Source organism: Melitaea cinxia, chromosome 8 (genome assembly GCF_905220565.1).
Source record: "Melitaea cinxia chromosome 8, ilMelCinx1.1, whole genome shotgun sequence".
NCBI lineage: Eukaryota > Metazoa > Arthropoda > Insecta > Lepidoptera > Nymphalidae > Melitaea > Melitaea cinxia.
This window is the reverse complement of record NC_059401.1, coordinates 7,941,631-7,965,166: the sequence shown is the minus strand read 5'-3', so window position 1 is coordinate 7,965,166 and position 23,536 is coordinate 7,941,631. Positions and strand designations below refer to the sequence as shown.

The 23,536-nt window shown below is 31.1% G+C and overlaps 2 protein-coding genes across 2 annotated transcripts in view; one reads left to right on the top strand and one right to left on the bottom strand.

Moving 5' to 3' along the window:
- Positions 1-4,940: 4,940 nt before the first annotated feature.
- Positions 4,941-6,694, bottom strand: LOC123655851 (calcium/calmodulin-dependent protein kinase type 1). Its single transcript, XM_045591600.1, has 2 exons — positions 5,672-6,694; positions 4,941-5,154 (listed from the first exon to the last, which is right to left on the bottom strand). The coding sequence occupies exons 1-2, from the start codon at positions 6,541-6,543 to the stop codon at positions 4,941-4,943; spliced, it is 1,086 nt and encodes a 361-aa protein (XP_045447556.1). The 5' UTR covers positions 6,544-6,694.
- A 6,133-nt stretch (positions 6,695-12,827) lies between these two features.
- The window catches only part of LOC123655941 (disks large 1 tumor suppressor protein), a 39,704-nt gene continuing 28,995 nt past the window's right edge, over positions 12,828-23,536 (top strand). Inside the window, exons 1-2 of the mRNA XM_045591679.1 lie at positions 12,828-12,846; positions 16,828-16,959. Of these exons, the coding sequence (XP_045447635.1) occupies positions 12,828-12,846; positions 16,828-16,959 (151 nt within the window). The remainder of the gene's footprint in view (positions 12,847-16,827; positions 16,960-23,536) is intronic.

The following is a 23,536-nucleotide window of genomic DNA, read 5'->3' as shown; positions in this document are numbered from 1 at the left end:
AACTTGTCGATATTTTTATTTTATTTTATCCCAACCCTTAAAACTATTGTGCTAATTAAAAATAAAATGTGTTACAATAAAAATTTAAAGTAATAACTTTCGAAAAATAGTAATGTGTTAGGTATGTACTTTAGTACTTACAATTAATAATACAAAATAAAGAAATACATACTTTTATTCGACAAGGAACTTGAATTTATTACGATAGCACTGCTTAAACCACTGTCGATTAAGAAATATATATTTCGTCCATATTTATTTCATATAATATACTATCACGGGTCATGATATGGTTTGGCACAGTGAAAAATTAATACCAAGTGATTATATGTCTAAAAAGAGAGCAAGAGTAAAGGTAACTTAATTTGCTGAAACCCGCATTACAGTATGGCAAGGCTTAATGTGGTTTAAGGATACGAGACAAATAAACTTATCCTTGTGTTGGTAACCACCAGGCTTAAAGGTAACAAACATCGTGCTTCACATAATATAAATAATAACTAAACATTTTTTACGTTCATATTTGTTATACAGAAAAATCGAATATTTATATGATTGATAATTATAAATAATTTTTCTTGTGCGCATATAAATCGTCATTATAATTTTATACGCATTTAAATAACACATTAAGCACAATTACGTTGAATACAAAATCAACTACAATATATACTTATATTAATTTAAATTATATAGCTAAGCATGGACACCTATAAAAGCAAAATATATATTTTAAAATGCAATCTCTAATATCGTACACAACAATTTAAAATATTTAACTTTATAATAAAAGAGTAAATGACTATTTTATATAAAATTTATCACTTTTTAAAAAGGCTTTTAAATAATGAAGATGGCACAAACACAATACATAATTAATCAATAGTCATAAATATTATACATTTTATTTAAACCTTACTTAGCCTATAAAAACAGTGATAAGTCCTAAAATATAAAAACATCGTATTATGAAGGCGCTTTAACTGATTTAACCTACACATGCATATATTATTAAAAGCGATAATAAGTACGCTAAATCATTTTAATGTACATTGCAATTTAAATGTGAAATTATTTTAAAGAACACTAGCTTTTTTTAAAATAATCTTCTACTAATCGTTTTGTATCTCTGGAACACAAAGTGGTAAAAAAAAACCATTTAGCTCTGTCGAAAAATGAACGCCCCATGTAAAGCATCATTTTGTCTTAAGTTTACACCATAATTAATTTAACTTTAAGTAAATAACCATGATTTTATCAGAATGACATTAGAAAAGACCAGTAAAAACGAATAATAAACAGGAAGGACTTATAGTCGTAAGAAATAATAATAACATATTACCAATGTCAAACACAACAAGTATTGTTGAATTTCACGCTTTTCCTGAATGAAATAAATGATACGCTTAAAAGTTTTGAATACATACGGGTTTATGGAACACTCAAAATGGACTGAAGCAATCTTTTATTTAAATAAATATATTCGTTATGCTCACGGCAAATTCGATTCACGTATTAAATTTCAGTTCGCGAGCAAACGAATTGTTTTACGAATAAAGTAACCGGGTTTTAGTCAATAGTAACGTAGTCTTAACAAATAAGGATGTAAGTTTACTCGTATTTTTTAACACATCTGAATAGCACTAAATTCACCTCAATATTTCCAATTATATACTTTTATTAATCTATAAATCAGTTCTCCCGTCACAGCCTTCATGAACACAAAGTATGTTCCTTTACATTATTTTTAATCACACTGTACTTTAGAATCATTTCAAAGTTATTGGTTTCTAATGAAATATAAAAGAACTTGTTTAAGTTTAGGTGTGAGAATATTGTTTATTTGGTTCAGGTAAAAAAAATCGCGAAAAAAAATAAAATAAGGACTTGGATAATGTTTTGATCGTGAAAGATGTGGACGGAAGACATAATTACGTAACTTTTAATTACCATTCCTTGATTTATAGGAATTTACAAAAATATTTGAAAATATGTCATTTGGAAATTAATTACATAATTACAATTTAATTGTATATTATTGACCACTTAAAGTGACACATTAATGCTAATAGAGAAATTGATAGACATCTCAAAAATAAATGTAATATGTAGCTAGCATTTTATAGGTATAACATACATATTAATATAAAGAATATTCTAAAAATAATGCAATAGCAAAGTGCAATACTGAAAAATGGAATGTTTTTGTAATATTACGATTCCTCAAAGGAATGTACTTTTTCCATAATTACATAATTATGATATGAATTGGAAAATATGATCATAATGCTAATTAATTAGATAATAAAATAATTTTAAAATTCTAAACAGAATATCAAACAATAACTGCCAAGTAATCGTATCTATAAGACATAACTTCAGAATATTTAATAAAATAAAGGTAAGGGTTCTGTTATCTTATGAAAATATGAATATCTATAAAAATATTAAATTGCATTTTTTCATCACATACATCATATTTTAATTGCAATTTTCTTTAAAGAATTGTCAAATTTGTAAGTTTGTTGCAACAAATGTTTTATCCCCTCATAATATTCATCAGATGCTAATATTTTTATTATAATACAAAATATAGCTAATGTTAAGGCGATAAATTATAGATAAGTGCTTCATTCATTTATTCTATGAATTTCTTTGTATAGTGATAATAAAGAAGCTATTTTGTGAAATGTTACATTAGGCCCATGTTAATTTGTAAGTATTATATCAATAGTATTAAATAACATTAAATTGTATTACAGTTGACTTCTTACGTGTGAAATTAATTATAAGTTGCACTACATACTCATTTAGATTTGTATAACCCACTAAAAGATAGGAAGGAGATAAATTTAGAATATTAAAGTTACATATATTATAATATAGCATATACTTTTTAAAACAACTATTTTATCATAATGTGGTTAAATAGGAAATTTGCCACATACACATACTATTACTTTACAGCTCAGCAAGTTCCCATTATATTCATTGTAAACAACATTTGTATAAACAGGAAGTCTATCTGAAATACAACTATTGGATACAATAATAATCAATGGGGAAAGTAACTAATCACATTTCTAGCAATATTATAACTAGCAAATTTTAATAACAAACTTTCAAATCCTAATATTAGCTGAAACTCCAGATCATTTAAATACACTTTATGGACAGCTCCTTTTTGTTAAATAGTAACAATCAATATGCACATTTATGTGACAATATAGATAATAATAAAATTTGTCATATTATCAGCCCATATGAAACCCAAATATCTAATGGCTTTTAAGTTATAATTTCTTTATAACAACTTCCAACAAATCCTAGCATTAAGTGATTATCATTATATCTATAAATAATAACTAGCACAGAATATTCAGATAGAGAATGTTAACCTTAACTAATTATTATTATTATTATTCAAAAGATAAATGAAGATTCTGAAAGGAACATTTATATAGTACAAGGAGAGGAAAAGTCAGATAGTTGTGCCACTTTTCGAAAAAGCTGTTATAAAACATATGTACTTTGTATTCATAGTGTATATGTTAACACTAGCTGTGTACGCGAACTCGTCTGCGTGGAATTAAAAAAAAATGTTATTGTTCAGTTCGCAGTTATAAAATAAAAAAAAATCTAAAATAAAAGTAGCCCAAGTTACTCCTTATTACATCAGCTATCTGTCAGTGAAATTCCCGTTAAATCGGTCCAGCCGTTACAGAGATTAGCCGGAACAAACAGACAGACAGACAAAAATAAAAAATTTAATTTTGGTATATGTACTGTGTATACATCCATATGCATTTAGTAAAAAGCGGTTTAATTTAATATTACAAACAGACACTCCAATTTTATTTATTTGTATAGAAAGATTTTTAATCTTCTATAATAGCCCATTTTTTTTTATATAAATAATATTGGCTTAGAGTAAATCCTGTTTTATTTGACCTCTAAAAAGAGGGATACTTGCTAATTGTGGCGAATAGTAGTAGCCTATGAATAATTTTATTTTTATAGCTAATTAGACAAAGTTAAATCAATGTCATAGCTAGGGTTACCAGGTACGAGCTTCTATTTATACAATCTTGTTAAGGTTCGAGAGGATACGCCATACATAGGAATTTTGCTATCACGTTCTTATTTTATTTAAGATCAATTACAATAAAAAAAGATTTGACAAAAAACCAAAAAAAAATCTATCTATTAAAGAATTTCTAGTTGTGTCGGTATAGTTGCATCAAAAGTTGTTCTAGGGGCAACTATACGCAAAAATCAATTGGGCAACTATTCCTTTTGATCCATATCAATAGTGATAGTTCCCCAATTAGAAAGGCTAGTATCCACATACTGGCCCTTTCCAATTGCGAAATAAATAAATACTATTTAACAATAAAACTTTAGAAACAGTTTAATTTTAGCCCTTGAAGGCACCTATCTGATTTTTCCCCTATACATATTATTTTATACAATGTCATGTAAATAGGTTTAATAGAGATTATCAATAACATGGATTCAAGTATGAGATTCCAAGAAGAGTAACATAGCATGCAGCAGATTTTGAAAAGATACATACGACTACAAAGGACTTACTTATATTACTACTCAGATAATGCTTTTAATGTGCCGCAACATCTAGATTTATTAACTGCATAATTACTGTGACTAGTCCAATATATTCTTAAAAATATGTAGGTATATTATCGATGAATGTACTCACCCTTTTAAATCAAAACATTAATAAAACTAATGGAAGAAAATTTAGCAATGACACATATTTCAGAAGCTGCTGCCTGCTGGCAATTGTCTCACAATAAATATCAATTACTGTTAAATGTCTACCAAACTATAATGTTGTACCTACTGTCATCCAAATTGCATAGAAATATATAACATTAAGTACCTTAATCACATTATAAATCGGTTTTTTAGGTGAGTAACTATTGTTGAGGCTTGGGTTGGGTGTTGGCATTACGACTCGAGCTGCTGCTACTGAGAATCATCTTTTGCATTTGCCGGATGACTGTGGTAGCGTGATACGCTTGTTTCCATCGGGACTTAGCAAAGTTCTTCTTAAGTTGTTCTGATACAGTACCGTGAATATTCTTGTTGCTTGCTGCATTGCCAGAAATCCATGGATGAGCCAAAGCTTGCCTGTAAAACCATGTTTTGGTCTATAATAATCTTTTTTAGATAATTATTTATTAAGTATTAAATTAAAACTTATTATTCTAGTAACAATCTATTCTAAAATTATTATTTAATAGTTTATTTTCTTACACAAATATTATATATATTATATCACTAATTGTAATCACTAATTGTATACTACCTATATATTATATAGGTAGTATACAATTAGTGGTCACTAATTGTATAATACCTATATATTATATAGGTAGTATACAATTAGTGATTAAATTTGTTTTCATTCTTAAAGATTAAAAAATTTATAACTACATTCAAAAGCAGCACATACTGAGAAAACTAAATAATATAGATTAAATGAATGCATACACAAACTTAAACATGATAATTGTAAAGAAAAACTCAAAGGTCAAACTGATAATTAGAGTCAAACATCTCAGTAAATTATATTAGAGAATTGATTATGCATACGTAAACTAGAACATAAATTTCATGATGAAAGACAATATTAATAGGTACTTACTTGCATGTATACCGCTTGTCCACATCCACACACATCAAATGTCGGATGAAATCTTTAGCTGATTCACTGATGTCATCCCAATAAGGAGAATCAAATTCAAAATCACCTTTGAGAATTTGAGCAAAAAGATTTGCATCATTTTCGTCATAAAATGGGGGATATCCACAAAGTAAAATATAAGAAATAACTCCTATGCTCCAAACATCAACAGCTTTGCCATAAGGTTTTTGAGCTAATACCTCAGGAGCAACATAACCCGGTGTCCCACAAGCTGTTGCCATTATGCCTGAATCTTCAATTTTAGAGAGACCAAAGTCACTAATCATTATTTTACTTTCCTCATCTGCACTATAATAAAGAAGATTTTCTGGCTTTAAATCTCTGTGCACCACTCCTTGAGAATGCATGTAGTCCACAGCCTCCAACACTTGTCTAATAAGATTTGATGCGTCCTTTTCTGTATACGATCCCTTTTCGACGATTCGATCAAATAATTCACCACCTGTTACTAACTCCATTACAAGATAGACCTTGTTCTTGTCTTCGTATGTCTCTAACAGCTGTACGATATTAGGATGAGAAAACATTTTTTTCTCGCCTCCTTCTACTTTGGCATTTTCACTAAATCTTTTTAAAACTCTTATTTCATTTTCCAATGAGTCTTCTTTGCCTTTAAGGGCTTTTTTATCAATAATTTTGCACGCGAACAAATGTCCATTTTCCTTGCTCTCAATGAGACGTACTTCTGAAAATGCTCCCGTTCCGAGCAGATCCTTTACAATATATTTATCTTCGATGGATGGTTGCTTTTCAGAGTCTTTACTGTCTTTTTTAGACTTTCTACCAAAATCTTTTTTGCCAAAAAGAGGCATCCTGTAGGCCTTCACTTATTCACTAGAGATTCAACTTGCTCTACTCTAAAAAATAACTACGACTACCTACGTAGCTAACGAGAAAGACTTGAATCTATATCGATACGACTTATAAATTTGAATGATAGACATAACATAAACTCACACAAGTATGAAAAAAATAATGTCGGGACTACACGAATGGATTAATATCGTCCATTATTTTTTTAATATTTCTGACAATCATTGTCATCTTTAAAAAAATCTTTTTATTTTATTTTGTTTCAATACTATTAAATTTTTGTCAAGATTGTCTTTTTTTTTTTTTTTATTACACTTAGTATTTGCAATCTTTATTTAGTTATGTATTTTTAATAAAAGATATATAGCTATATATACATAAAAATCTTATGCCTTTTTTTAAAGTTACGGATGTTTTTTTGTTCCAAAAACTTTTTTAGAGTTAATTAGAGGTATTATTAAGTTACCTAGTACAAACTTATAGTTTAATAAGAGACGTGAAGACAATAAAATAGCTTAAAAAATTGTTGTTTATGAGATAACATGAAGCTTATACATTATTAGAATTGGAAGCATAAAGCTTTTTAACGAACTAACATGTGTTCTTATAAGCATTGTAGTAGCTACTGTTAGTGTTTACTATCTAAGACCTAAGTTAATACAAAAATAGTAACAAAAAAAATATATATAATTGCTGCCATGTAATTTCTTTTAATTCGTCTTATCAACCTATATTATGAATTCTAGTTGAGTTTTCAATCATATATGCTAACCATGTCTTTGAACCTAAAAGCGCCAAATTTAAAAAAATATATCAGCAGCCCCAAACAGAGTACATAGTGTACTGAGTACTTGATGAGTATAATTATTAATTTGTGACCTATCAGTAATACCATACTCCAATTCCGATTCTTCTCTTTAGGGGAAACGCCGAAATTCGTAAAGTAGATGGAAACGATTCCATACATTCTTGGGCCAAAATGTAATGAATTAAACATGGTATCAATTAATGCACTTAGGCTTATTGATCCCTCGCTTCGACGTTTTGTAAAAGTGAGGTTATGTTACAATGTCTACAAAAAAACCCAATCACTAAGTTCTGAAAGCATTAATGTTTATTATATTTAGTGAAGAATGTTTGAAAACTTATTACAAATATCAAAAGCTTGAAACCATAAATAAATGTCAGGAATGGATTTATTGAAAAGGCGTCCAGAATAAAAACAACCTTTGAATGTATTTCATACTTTATTCTTCTTCTACTTATTATTATTAAAATGTCATCTAGGAATGTGCAGGCGGAAGGAACTATATTTTATTACAAAGTTTAACTTGCCGAGTTATTTTGGTTATTTTATACTATCGCTGTATCTTGATTACGCAATTATTGGATTAAATTAAGACCTTGCACTGGTTTTAATAATGGTTGATATATATATTTTATTCTTAAAGTGCATTAATGTATATAAAATAGTTATAAAAATAGCTGTTTGAATATATTATGTTTTCTTCTTTTGAGCTTTTGTAGGTTTGAATACCCAAACTTGATTACTTGCCTTTGGACTTGATTTACCAAAATCCAATGGCAAATACCCGATGGTTAAGTGTTGTCATCTAAAAAGTTTGGAAAGAAAATCGAGTTGCGACTTTCGTTAGCCAGGCAGTATAATAGCGTTATTATTTGTCGTTCTAATTTTAAAATGAGATGATTTTTTTATTTTAGAAAGGTTGTAAAGATAGAAGAATTCATTTTATTTTTTATCTCATTGTACTCGTATAGTTCATAGTTAGTTCTTTAGATTGGCGCATTTTTATTCAAATTAACTAATATTTATCATTAACTTAATTCTAAGCAGTTTGTGTACTTAATTCTTATTTACTAGTTTATTGTAACATGAAAATCTTATAATGATATAAAACAGGTCTTCCCAAGCTATACCTACGCCACAATTATGTAGTCGCGAGCGAATAATAAGTGGGCCCTGCACTAAACTAATTGATTTAACAGAAGTTTCGTTACTAATAAAAGTTTCAATCGTTAGCGAAAAATGACATTCTGGCTGGTTGCTGGTAATTATATCCATGCCTGTTTGATGAAACTATGGAAGTTCTCCTCCCTTTTACTACCTTATAGCTATGTTAGGTCTGATTTTCTAATATGGTTCACTGGTTCACATTAAAACTATATAGCGAAATAAATTGAACATATAAACTTTATTTGTTATTTAAAAAGTCCTTTATTCTTATTGGTAACGGTTAAATTACCTAGAGGTGTGGTCCCGAGTTTGGAGACTTGTATATGAGTCGTAGCCCAGATCACAGTAGGACCCACTTGTTATAAAGTATAGTTTCTAGTTATCGATTATAGGTCATATATTCATATATAGTTATCGATTATAGGTCATATTATATATAATAGATTCTGTTTATTGTAAATTAATTCACAATTATAGTTTTCTTGTGGTATGACTGTTGATTTTATTATCCCCGTCATTTACCCCCTTATGTGAGATTTAATAAGATTTGCCTGAACCCCTCTTCCCCTTACGTGAGATTGACGCTGAATATAACAGAGATTGATGGGAAATAATGAACTGTTCCGGTGTACTATCGCTAATTTATTTAAATTAAATAAAATAAAAAGCAAAAACTAAATGATTTTAATAGCCATGTGATAGATGGCAAAATGAACACTAAAAATATATATTTTTTAATATCTGTAATCTATAATATAAAAATGAGTCGCTGAATGTGTTGCTAAGCGCAAAACTCGAGAACGGTTGGACCGATTTCGATAATTCTTTTTTTAAAATATTCCTTGAAGTACGAGAATGGTTCTTACGGAGAAAAAATTCAAAAAAAAATTTAAATTTCCTGAAAAAGTCTAAAAACAACAATTTTCTATACTCCCATACAAAAGATTTGTGATAATACTTAAAAGTCAATTTGAACTTTAATACCATACGATAAAGTTTGTGTTAGGCGATACGAAGTTCGCCGGGTCAGCTAGTATTTTATATTTTTTGAAGTTGGTGGGAGATTTTCGATTTCCCCCCCCTTCTCGGTTTAAATGAGATTTGGTGAGATTTCATTGGACCCCTCCCCCATTCCGAGCTCACGTAATCAATGGATGTATAAACCTAATGATTTTGTAATAGAAAAAAAATTAAAATTGTCACTTTTAGTTTATTACTTGAGATTCGAATGTAATTTTTTTCACGAAGTATACTTATATAATTTTATAATAAATTACAAGATTACACTGCCAAATTTTGTAATATTTTGCTGCCTAAATAATATTTATAATAATTATAATGGTAGCAAATTTATATTTAATGATAATCAGCACTATTCTTTACTAATAAAAGATAGTTTCTAGTAACCTCATTAGAAATAATTTAATTTTACATTTGGTAATTATTATATTCAATGTCACATTCAATATATATATATAGGTGTGCACACCTATACGAATATTTTAAAGCTGAAAAGTTTTTTTTAGCGTGCCAATCTCAGGAACTACTGGTTTCAATTTTTTTTTGTGTCTGTTTACCGAGGGAAACTATTGGCTAAATAATATTTAAGTATATTTTTTCATTATTTTTGAGACCATATGAAAGGGAATAAAAGCTGCTACTGTGGGCGCCGAAATAAAAAAAATATATATATTTAAAGAGATTATTTATAAATAAAAACAAGGTTTAAATTCAAGATAACGGAGATTAGTCGCAAAATGAATGCTGTACTGTAATAATTGTTAGGTCGAGAAGAAGTAAAATCTTCTAGCCAATTCTTACTAAGACTATTTTTTGTTATGATTGTTAACCACTCATTCCTATAAAAGATTCTGCGTCTCACGTGTCTCCGTGTTACGTTGATTCGACTCTATCTATACAAATAAATAAAATTAGAGTGTCTGTTTGTAATATTAAAAGAACCACTTTTTACTAAATACATATAGATGTATACAATTACACGGTGCATATAGCAATTTTTTTTTTTTTTACACTTTTTGTCTGTCTGTCTGTTTACTCTGGCTTACCTCTGAAACAGCTGGACAAATTTTGACGGGATTTTCACTGGCAGATAGCTGATGTGATAAGAAGTAACTTAGGATACTTTTATTTTAGGAATTTCTTTATTTTATAACTCTGCGAATTGAACAATATTTTTTTTTGTTAAAATCCACGCGGATGAAGTCGCGGGTACAGCTCATTTTTAATAAATAAACATAAACGACAGCTACCTAAATCTAGTTGTTAATAACGTTATTAACGTTATACCACTGGAAGATCAAAAACTAAGGTGAGTAAAAACCCCAAGTTACTTACATAGATAACCTTTTTCACCTATATCACTTACACTTTGGTTTTTAATAAACTTAAGAGTTTAGATGGACACAGACATTCAAGCTACGTTTAATACGTCATCATTAAAACATCGTCCCTAAATATTTTTTGTGTAATAATGCTTTAGATAAGGTGAAACTTATCAGTATAATACATTTTATTTGTATGATAGGTCTCTGCTTAAGTTTGCCTGGAAGAGATCGAGCGATATAAATTTCGCCATTTCTTCATGTTCACACAGCTCTTCTTTTTAACCGACTTCCAAAAAAGGAGGAGTTTCTCAATTCGACTGTTTTTTTTTTATGTATGTTACATCAGAACTTTTGACCAGGTATACCGAATTCGACAATTTTTTTTTAATCGAAAGGTGGTGTGTGTCAATTGGTCCCATTTAAATTTATTTGAGATCTAACAACTACTTTTCGAGCTATATCTAATAATGCGTTTTTACTTGACGCTTTTTTCGTCGACCTACGTTGTATTATACCGCATAACTTTCTACTGAATGTACCGATTTTAATAATTCTTTTTTTGTTAGAAAGGGGATACCCTTGTTTGGTACCATGATAAGGAAACCAAAATCTGATGATGGGATCCCAGAGAAATCGAGGGAAATTCTTGAAAATCCGCAATAACTTTTTACTGGGTGTACCGATTTTGATAATTCTTTTTTTGTTGGAAAGAAAATATCCCTAGTTTAGTACCATGATAAGGAAACCAGGGTCTGATGATGGCATCCCAAAGAAATCGAGGGAACTTCTTGAAAATCTTCAATAACTTTTTACTGCGTGTACCGATTTTGATGATTTTTAATTTAATCGGAAGCCGATGTTTATCATGTGGTTACAAATTTCATTGAGATCTGATTACAACTTTTTAAGTAATCTTTGATATTGCGGATTTACTTGACTATTTTTTCGTCTACCTACGTTGTATTACTTGTCAATGTAACTGAATTCGGTTTTTTTCGTTTGCCAGCAAAGATAATTATAAATTATTATTTTTACACAAATATCTCATTATTAGATATGTATACATCTGCTCTAACAGTTGCAGATATATAAATTTTCAGTAATATTTTACATATAAATAAATACGTAGCCTTAATAAGTTGTTACATTAGATTGCAATAATATTTTTCGTAAACAATGATGAGCCATCAATATGTCGTATTGAGTTCTGAATTAATGCCCGACATAGCTATAATGCAACTATGTGTGTGTGTTATACGACGTCAAAAAATCACTTATTGTCCGTTACATAATTAATTTTTATCGTCTCTAGTCACGACAGATTCTTGAAAATGAGGAACTAATCTTCGCAGATGCGTATCAAAACTTAATATTCACAGCGATCCCAAATACGAATAAATTTATACGAACCATTTCTACCTCGAATATCCTTAATTAATTATTAGGAATGAGTGCGTACTTTAGATATAGGTACCGACTTTCGAGTTTTTTTTAGTGTTACAGGAAAAACCTCATAAATTTGTATAAAAATCATATTACCTTTTTCTACAGTGTATTCTAATTAGAAAAATTGTAATAAAGGACAAAGAGCATTGTGCATGCGTTCAGTATAAACGCGTAAAAGACTATATTTGCGAACTCATGTCACCCTTAATATTTTTCTCCCTTACCCTCCTGAATTTACATTGTCTATGATTCCACCCTCTGACGTCACAGATAAAATCGACCAATCCCAGTAAGAACAGTAGCCGACAGCCCTCATAAGCGGAATAACTACCGCGTAACATTTATTGTTCTATAATCTTAATGTTTTTATTGTGTACCCGTACGTGCTATTTGAAAATGTATTTAAATGTGATATTGTGAAATATTTTTATTTCTACATGTTTGTGAAACTGTTTATTGTTTTATTTTTTTAGAAAATAATAAGTGTTACAATATTACGTTAGGGGGCGGTACCGTGATGCCAGTTCGTAAGCAAGGTGAATATCTTAGTAGTAATATTTTGTATTTATAGTTTATTTTAAACCTTCGTTGTTAGCGAAAAAAAATACATGGGGTTGTGACGTGATATACTTGTATGATAAGACCCTTACAGTGTTATGTGCAAGAACAGTGTTGCCAGATGTTGTATATCTTCATGAAATTATATTTTCAAGCTGTAGCTTTCTGTTTATTTAATTACATACTAGGAAACTGTAAAGAAACATTACAAATAATAAATAGATATTAATTAATAGACAAAGGAAACATAAAAATGAATCAAATAGTTATTACGCTCACACAATAAACTTCCTTAATCTTTTTAAAATCGACTTATTTCTAGACTAATCTTTGGAAATAAAAATATGCAATAATTTTCTATAAAAAATATGATAATTTTCCCGATGACATTTAATTTAACTTTCAAGAAGACCTTTTCAAATATGTTGATATTACGCATAGTAAGTTATAATTTTCTGTGCCTATGATGGTTCAATATGTAATACAAACTAATTTATTACTTACATTACATATCGTTGTTCTAGCATTGGTTTGTTTAACAACCTTAAGTAAAATGATCAACTAAATTTTTAAGACATTCTATAAATATATTTCTAGCTTAATTAAATTTTATTCCAATGTATAAATATTATATTAGACTAGCTGACCCCGCAAACGTTGTTTTGCCATATATGTTGTTAACTCTTATAACTTAGGAGTATGAAAAATAGATGTTCGCCGATTCTAAGACCTACCTGATATGCACACAAAATTTCATAAAAATCGGTCCGGCCGTTTCGGAGGAGTATGGTAACTAACATTGTCACGAGAATTTTATATATTAGAATAACATATAGGTATTGTATAGATAATATTTTATACTACGCCATGTAATATTTTGAAAAAATATACTTAGTTAATTTTTTCGTATCAATTTGATGATGTTATAGAGACGATAAATACACTATGAAATAATTAACTGAATTTCGTAAGCATATAACTGCAATATAGGTAGAAGCTGTACTTATCTCAGAACTTTTTACAGTGTGGATTGAATTTGATTATATTTTTAATCAAAATGTGTTTTTTTATGTTGTCTTATTTAAATTCAATCGAGATCCGACCCGTAATTTTTGAGTTAAATCTAATAATGCGTATTTACTTAACTAATTTTCGTCCACCTATCATTTACCAACGTATCGATTTTAATTTTTTTTTTTTTTTTTAACCGAAATCTGATACATGTCATGTGGTCACATTTCAATTTGATCGAGATCTTATGACTGATGATTTATATGACTATTTTTTAACTGACTTCCAAAAAAGGAGGAGGTTCTCAATTCGTCTGTATTTTTTTTAATGTATTTTACTTCAGAACTTTTGATTGGGTGGACCGATTTCGACAAAAAATTTTTATTATCGAAAGATGATAGTGTGTGTCATTTGGTCCCATTTAAATTTAGTTTATTATGTTCTAATTTAATCCACTAACTTCTTCTAATCTACTGAACTTTATTTACACTACATTATTTTTTTAACCGACTTCCAAAAAAAGAGGAAGTTCGCATTCGACTGTATTTTTTTTTAAATATGTATGTTACTTTAGAACTTTTGACTGGGTCGACCGATTTCGACAAATTTTTTTTATTATCGAAAGATGATAGTGTGTATCATTTGGTCCCATTTAAATTTATTTGAAAGCTAACAACTACTTTTTGAGTTATATCAAATAATGCGTTTTTACTTGACTATTTTTACGTCGACCTACGTTGTATTATACCGCATAACTTTTTACTGGGTGTACCGATTTTGATGATTTTTAATTTAATCGAAGGCTAATGTTTATCATGTGGTCACAATTAAATTTCATTGAGATCTGATAACAACTTTTTGAGCCATCTTTGATAACATGTATTTGCTTTGCTATTTTTCGTCTATCTACGTTGTATTACTTATCGATGTAATTGAACTCGGTTTTTTCGTTTGTGAGCAAATACAATTATTCATCTACGTATGTACGTTATATTACTTTTCGATGTAATTGAAGTCGTTTTTTTTCGTAAGTACAATTATTTCTATTATCATACCTTTAATTAAAATAATATTTTAAGCTCACTAAACTAGAAATGAAAAAAAAGCCTTTATAATTAACTTTTGACCTGACACGGGACGGGCGGTGTAGGGCTGTAAAATGCTCTGGTCACGTTTTCATTTGTACTACAAACATATACGAAAACAATATTTTTTACCTAACCTTAATACCTATATTAGAGTTAGGTATTAAATCTCAATAATGCGAAAATCTCAAAATAAATAATGTTCTATACAAAATACACAATTACATAAGTGTTTTTACTAGCCAGTGGTATGGAATGGTACTTTATTAATTAAAAAATTATTAATTCATAAACGTAACAAAATGTAACCAACTTCAGTCTATATAATATACTAGCTGACCTGGCGAACTTCGTATCACCTTATTTTTTCCTGAAATATAATAATAACATAATATATCAAAATAAAATATAGCCTATCTTTTAAGTTGGATCGAACTGCACATGGTGTGCGAATTTTATTATAATCGGTTAAGTGGTTTAGGAGTCCATTGAGGACAAACATTGTGACACGAGATTTATATATATTAAGATATCTCTACGGTTTATTTGATTGATATATTTGATTTCTACGGGTAAGACATTAATAACAACGTATTTAGTTGATCGAAAATAACTTAGTAGGCTTAGTTTACAATAATATGAAAAAGTGATAGGAAATTAAATCTTGAATATTATTGAAAAGTTTTTTATATTAAATTAATTTTTAAGTAATATATACGCATTACTCAAACACCGTGATCCGATTTATACATAAAACTTCTTTATACAAATTAATAATAATATTAGACAACTAAACATAAATTCAAGTATTACAGACATTTTTAGTTTTATGCTTTTAGGTTTTGTATTGTACCTACTATAAAAGAAACATTTTAGTATCTAGTACCTACCTAAATTTTTAAATAGTAAAGTAGGTAAGTAAGCAAACAGCACTCTAATCGTTTGAGTTACTTACTACTTAAATTATTTAACCTAAATATTTCGATAAACTTTTTCATTTAATATTGCTACTTTAAATTTTTATTCAGGCAATAATAAACATTGAAAATTTTAATACTTTCAGCCTTTGTAAAAATACACAAACAGAGAATTTACTCGAATACTATTGAAGTAAAACTTCTTTACCCAAGCTTGACTTGGGGAGTTAGCTGGTGAATGCGTGACGAGAGCGTTACGAAAAGTGCGATCGGGCGAGGCGAACGGAGGAAGAGAGAGAGGTGCGAGCACACGTTTCCTTACTCTCTCATAGCCAGTTACGTTTCGTATATCTAAGAAACAGTGCAGACCTATTGTGCACAAGTTTTACTTCAGTTGTGTGGTCTAAAGCACACTCGTTTTTATTTATAGAACACAGGATGAACAAGTATAAAGTTTTTCGATTTTAAAATCAAGCAAGCAAAAATGGTTTTTTATCTTGATGATTATATTGATAGATGTCTGTAACACTGTGTATGTAGATAGTTATTGAACTTTATAAAATCGAATATTTGTTCCGCTTACTTTTTTATCTTTATTATTTTCACTTGACTGTATCGATTTTTCCGAGCAGGTTAACGGCCTTTAGAAAAATTTCACACAAGATTTTCGGACCCTCCGATTACCCTACTAATTATGCTAATCTAAGTCCTACGATTGTGCCTACAAAATGTATGAGTAACTTGACCTACTTTGTATGAATTACATGTATGGAGCATAATATCTATATGTAAAACATTACTGTCTTTCAAAAGTCATACTATCAGTAAGATAGTTCTTAATTTAGCGTGTCACCCATATTATCATTAAAAATGTTCAACAGAAGTGACATGTACCCGTGATTCATTGAGAGAATTGTATTACCTAATTATTTTATTTTTGTTCCAGAGGCCCACCGAGCATTAGAACTGCTAGAAGACTATCACAGCAAATTAATAAAACCGCAAGATCGCCAGCTCCGTCTTGCTATCGAAAGGGTTATCAGAATTTTTAAGTCACGCCTTTTTCAAGCTCTTCTTGGTAAGTGAATAAGTTTGCATAATATACTTAGGTACATATAATAACCAACAAACCCAGTAAAAGTAATGAAAATTTACATAGTTATCAACTCATTTTCGTAACATCAAGGAATCAACCGTAACAATTAATACACCGAAATAGTATTGTAATCTTGAACTAAATAGTATTGTCGTGTTACCATGCTGCTATAAATATAGTAGCAGGCGCGTGACCGCAACACACGTCAATATCGTTCTTGAATCAGACCACGACACTGCCATTGTTTCTATAATATATTTAGAGAGCCGTAATGAGAATTGAACTTTTAATTTTCATGTCTACTTTTTGATACAAAATATTTTATCGTTCTTTAATTAAAAATTATTTATTTCTAATATTTTATACTTTGTTTTCCTTTTATACTATTTTTACGTGAATTTTAAAAATAAATAGTTTTTTTAAATGTTTTTTATCTTCAAACATCAATATTAAAGGTACACACAGGTACACACAGCTTACATTTTCTACATATTTTGTGAATAAATAATAAATAAATCAACAATTTCCATCAGTTATTTTTTTTCCTTTTTTTTTCGTGGGGAAAATCCTTCATGAATACCCTCCAGCGCGGGGGTGCCCGAGGGTTATGTCAGACTCCTACTAACTAAAAAACCACCACCTGTGAGCAGTCGTCCGCCTGGGTGGGGCGAGATGGGGTCGCGCTAGCATTCGCCACCTCGCCCCGGCGGTAGGCCCGGACAAAGCCTCCGTGCCCCGCTCTTGCTCACAACAAGGCCACCTCTCAGATGTGTGAGGTTGTCCAACCGGCCGAAGTCCCCCGACTATAGGCCAGCGACCCCACTATTACGAGGGAGGGAGGAGGTGGGTAAACCGTCTCCTCCTTGCCCCCGTACGTCTGCTCCGGAGTGGGTCAGCGGAGACGTCATTCTCCCTGGCCCGCTCCGCGGCCTCCTTCTGCGTCATTACCTCTTCGCCCTCTTCGCCCGCCGCCTGCCGCGATCTCTCACTGTTGAACATGGCTTTTACGACGCTTGACAGTGAGAGATCCCGCCCGAGAACCGCCGAAAGCGCGCGCCGCTGTGAGTCCCAACTGTTGGGGCTAGCTCTGCAAAATGAGCCCCAAAAGCCCACCTCCCGTCCAGGGTGAGACCCAGGTACCTCATCTGGGTCCCCATCCGGACCGAAACCCCATCCACAGTCACCCGCATACCTGGACGGGGTCCCCCTCGAGGCCCATGGAACAGTAGGGCCTCGGTCTTTGTTAGGGCGACTTCCAGCCCCAGGGCTCGTATACGACCGACCCCAAGTGTTGCGCCAGCCGTGGCCAACCGCATTACTTCCGCGAGGTCCCTTCCTTTAGCCACGACTAGGGTGTCATCGGCGTAGCACGAGACCCGCACACTTGCGGGCAACGTGCCCCGAAGCACCCAGTCGTAGCCGACGTTCCACAGGAGCGGTCCCAGCACTGACCCCTGTGGAACAGTTATTTATTTACCTGAGTTATCCAAATATTTTGTTTCGAAACATTTTGTAGTTATTTAAATTTATTGTAGGTATCTGACTTTTTATATTTCTACCATAATACATTTTACACTTTAGTACAAGGCTTTCTTATTGTAGTCAACCTAATATAAACATAGATACTAGGTGACAATTTACCTGCTTAGGTAAGTGCTATGGTACGATTACATTCATTGGATTAACGTTGTTTCCTGTCAGTTGCTTATCTATGTGTTGCGTCTGAGGTGTCCTTATGTTAATATAGGTAATTTGTTTATAAACTCAATTAGACTATATATATATATATATATATATATATTTATTATTTGTGTATCACAATTTAATCATTATATCTTGATCCACTTTGACATTGCCATTGACTCGGCTCAGCACACCCTCGAGGTGTGCCCGAGATGGGCGGCGCTGGAGGGGACTTGTCACTGCCGAGCTTCATTACCGCGATGCTTGGCGACGACGAATTCTGGAAGGCGATGGTCTCCTTCTGCGAAACAGTACTCTCCCGGAAGGAGAATGACGAGCGGATGAGAGAGGGGACCGCCGACGAGGCCTCCGTCCGCAAGCGACGAACGGGGGTGCGTAGGGGGCGCTACTTAATGCGCCTCCAGTAACGCCCCTGTGCCCGTGTTGGGCCGGGATGGAAACCCGGTCCTGCTAGACACGGCGTCGTCGAGATTGTTCAGAGGTGAGCCGGACAGTCCCCATGGAGGAGAAGTCTGGCTTTTTCGTCGATGCCAGCCAGTCGCTGGCGGGATCCTGTTGCCTGCTGATCCAGAACCCTCCAATTAAAGCGGCTGAAGGCTTCCGCAGGGGTTTTGGTCAGTATTGCACTCCAAAGTGCTGAAGCCGACATACGGTCTAGGAATGCCTACCCAGGCATCCTGGATATCACCCGTAAATGGGTTCTCCTGCGATACCAAAAAAAAAAGAATGAAAAATCTAACATGCGGTTTTTTCCGACTGATTTATATAGTATATTATATGGTATGGTATGGTAAGCGATTACTGTAGCTTAGAGACGTCGGCAACACCAAAAGCATTGTGATGCTTGCGCGTTGCCGACCCAATCTCCAATTCCCCTAGGAGTTCTGGTCACCTTACTCATCAACAGAATCACAACACTGCTTGAAAACAGTGTTATTTAGCTGTGATCTTCTGTAAGGTCGAGGTACTACCCCAGTGAGGCTGATCCATATTTTGAGCAGGAAATTTCCTGCTGTGCCCTATCTCAGTTAAAACGCGTAATTTATATCTATTAAGAAGAAGTTTATATTATATATACTAGCGACCTCTGTCCGCCTATATTTTTTTTTACACGATAAGTATAATCCATATACCAACATATCCTATTCTAAAACCTTCTCGAAAATACGCTTCATCTTATGGTATAAGCAGTATTCCGATCGGTTCAGTAGTTTTCGCAGTACCGAACAAAAAAACGGCTCTCCATTTAATAGTATGGATAGAAGATAAATTTTCCTTTTCCCGTTGAAATGACTGATCAGTTATTAACTTTTATAATAAAAAGTACAAAAATAGATTGAAGCTCGAAAAAAAAAATGAGCTACACAAAATATTATAAGTATTTACAAGTAATTTACCTGAACTTGAAAAAAAACGTGTGTCGTATTTTTTTATAGAAAACGAATTTAGCTTCTTTTTTTTATAGCTGTATTTCAATTGCGTTAAATTTTAAAAAATTTTGAAAAAAAAAGAAAAGAAAAAAAAATTATCAATTCCTACAATCGTTTAATAGGTTTAGTCTGACCCAAATACAAAGAAATAGGTCATAACTCGAAACTCGTAGCTTATCTTCAACGCTGGTTTGTACTGACGTAGCTCTGCAGATAGTTCTGTTAAAACAATTTAATTGAAATTTTAAATAACAGAACCATCGAAGCAACAAATAGAACTTTGATAATGTTTTTTGAGTGCGTTTTATTGATACTCTGCTAAGTAGTTTGAAACTGGTGTTTTCAGTTCGAATATATAGTACAGATTTTTCTTTTGAACTGAACTGAATTATATAAGTTTATAATCATCATATTGTTAAAGGGCACGTGAACGGACATTTACCATGTTACTACACTTTGGGTTGACATAATTATAATTTCTCTGCCATAAGTAACCTATAGTGAGTTACTTATGGCATGTGTATACGCTCTTTAAAACACGGTAGATAAACACACAGGGACACACACACTGACACATACATACACACAACCAATATACCTAGAGTGATATAATTGTGCTTGCTTGTAATTCAAGATAGGTAGTCAGTAAAAGAGTCAATTAAATACTCTATTATTAGAAATAAAAAAATACTTGTCAGATCTCGATGAGACCATATGACAAGCGCTAACTTTCGATTAAAAAAGGGTTCATCAAAATTGCCACACATAAAAAATATAGTCAAATTGATAACCTTCTCCTATTTTGAAGTCCGTACGATTTTTTTTTTACACATAATAATATCTACTTCGTAATGGCGATTTCTCGAACCGCTGTACAAGAAGGATTATCATTCTTACATTCGTTTACGTAATTACGTACCTACTTGCTTTGTCCAACTTTAAATTCCATATATTTTTTTTTTTTTATTAAAATGAACTCAAACTTATTGTAGCGTTGACGATTGTGCCGACATAAAAAGCTGTCCTATTCGTCTCTGTTATTTGTAAAATTGTTAAAAATTCATGACTATCAACTTTAACAAACCGCTTATAATTGTGTTTGCTCGCAAACGAAAAAAAACCGACTTCAATTACATCGACGAGTAATACAACGTAGATCGACGACAAAATAGTCAAGTAACTACGCGTTATCAAAGATTACTCAAAAGGTAGTTATCAGATCTCGATAAAATTTATATGTGACCACATATAAAGATTAAATCTTTCGATTAAATAAAAATTATCAAAATCGGTATACCCAGTAAAAAGTTATTGCGGATTTTCGAGAGGTTCCCTCGTTTGCTCTGGGATCCCATCATCAGATCCTGACAGGGAACCAAACTAGGGATATCCTCTTTCCAACAAAAAAAGAATTATTAGTTAGTTGTAGTTAAGTAGTTGTAAGATCTCAAATAAATTTAAATGGGACCAATTGACACACACCACCTTTCGATTAAAAAAATTTTGTCGAAATCGGTCCACCCGGTCAAAAGTTCTGATGTTACATACATAAAAAAAGTACAGTCGAATTGAGAACCTCCTCCTTTTTTGGAAGTCGGTTAAAAAGTAGAAAATAGTGTTGGTTTTATCTTGATGGAAACATGGATATCGTTTAAATAAGACCTTTTGACCTACTTCGTTAACATACTGGTACGATAACCTAAATAACAAGTTTTGAAGGATTTTTAACCACACAGAAACATTACTACAAATATTGAGTATAAGTATATTTGTAACAAAAACTTATGTATAGATTTTTTTAATTACACTGTCAATTTATTTTTTGAGTGTGTAGGTACAATTAATTGTACACGATATAAACAAAATAGAATCGATGAAACCTATAAACTACAAAAACTCTTATGACTATACTGGTTGTTCTTTTGATTTCGAAAATACTGACTATCTGTCCTTCAGCCTGGATGGAAAAAAATGTTTTTTTCTAATAGCTTATTTTTGTTATCATTCACACACGGTCGACTATTCTTAGGGTAACGCTTAATGCTTGTTTTATAGGTAACAGCCGGCTGATATAGCTATTTTTTTTATAAATATATATGGAAATAATAGGTACATATATAATTACACATATTACCGAGATTACCAGACTCTGGCGGGAATCAAACCCATAAACCGCGGAGCAGAAGGAAGGGCCACTACAAACTGCGCCAATGGGTTAATCAATAAAGACATTGAAGACAGTAAAAAAACATGATAAGTATATCGACGAACAATATTTTATCAAGGTATACCTCTGGATAAAGAAACAGGCCGTGAGATCAGACAATTTAAACGTGTATTTTTTTAAATATGATTTTATACTTTTATTGGAAAATTAATGTAAGAAAATTATATAGAGCCTGCGCCTCGGGGGCTGCGAAGGGAGGCTAGCGTTTAATTTAAAAATAATTTAAAACGCAGTTTTTTTATCTTATAATGACTGTTTGTATTTTATTTTAACTTCTTGTGGGTAAGTATCAAAAATGTCTTTAAAATTACCATTACGATAAAAATTAAATATTTTTGTTGATTTTGTTTTAATGTATATAGAAACGCGTAAAAAATTTTAAAGGCGTAGATTTCATTACTTTATAGTTACATTGTAAGAAATAGTTTAATTTTACAATTTTTACTCCTCAAATTTTATAACTGTTTTTTTTTTTTATTCTATGGTATTTAGAAGCAGGTTACGATTGACATGAATTTTAAACAACTTTAAATTACACGGGTTAAAAAAAAGATATGAAATGCAATTAATAAGTAATAATAGGTATTTTTTTTTTCATTAATAAGTTTTCGAAATATAGTGAGAAAAAACTCTTTTTATTGATTCAGAAGCTTAATTATGCCCTAAGATACTTTATATTAACAATAACTTTAATTTATCATTTGCATAAGCTTCTCGTAGAAAGATTTTAAGTCGTAGTTTTTAAGTCGCGAGTGAATAGGTTACTTCTAAGTAAGCGTGCTCCATCTTAAACCACAATTTTACTTACCATCAGGTGAACTAGTGGTCAAACGCAAGCCTATCATTGTATAAAAAAGAAGAAAATTATGCATAAACAATAGCTTTTAATGAAGTTTTATTGATTTTCTATATTATTTAAAAATTTCTTTGACGTGTTTTGTAATATGAGTATATACATACAACGTACTAATAGTATCAAAGGAAACTATATCACTACATAGTTATATATATTATATATATAATATATATATATATATATAATATATATATATAATATATATTATAATATATATAATATATATTATATATATAATATATATATATATTATATTTTATTTATATTATATTATATTATTATCATTACATCAAAACAAAGTCGCTTTCTCTGTCCGTATGTCCTTATGTATGCTTAAATCTT

What these genes read in the sequence shown, in the direction of transcription:
- LOC123655851 (XM_045591600.1), bottom strand. Translation starts at nt 6,543, where the DNA reads ATGCCTCTTTTTGGCAAAAAAGATTTTGGTAGAAAGTCTAAAAAAGAC. An exon ending in GACAAGCGGTATACATGCAA is followed by an intron (nt 5,155 to 5,671) that starts GTAAGTACCTAT and finishes ATGGTTTTACAG; the next exon opens with GCAAGCTTTGGCTCATCCAT.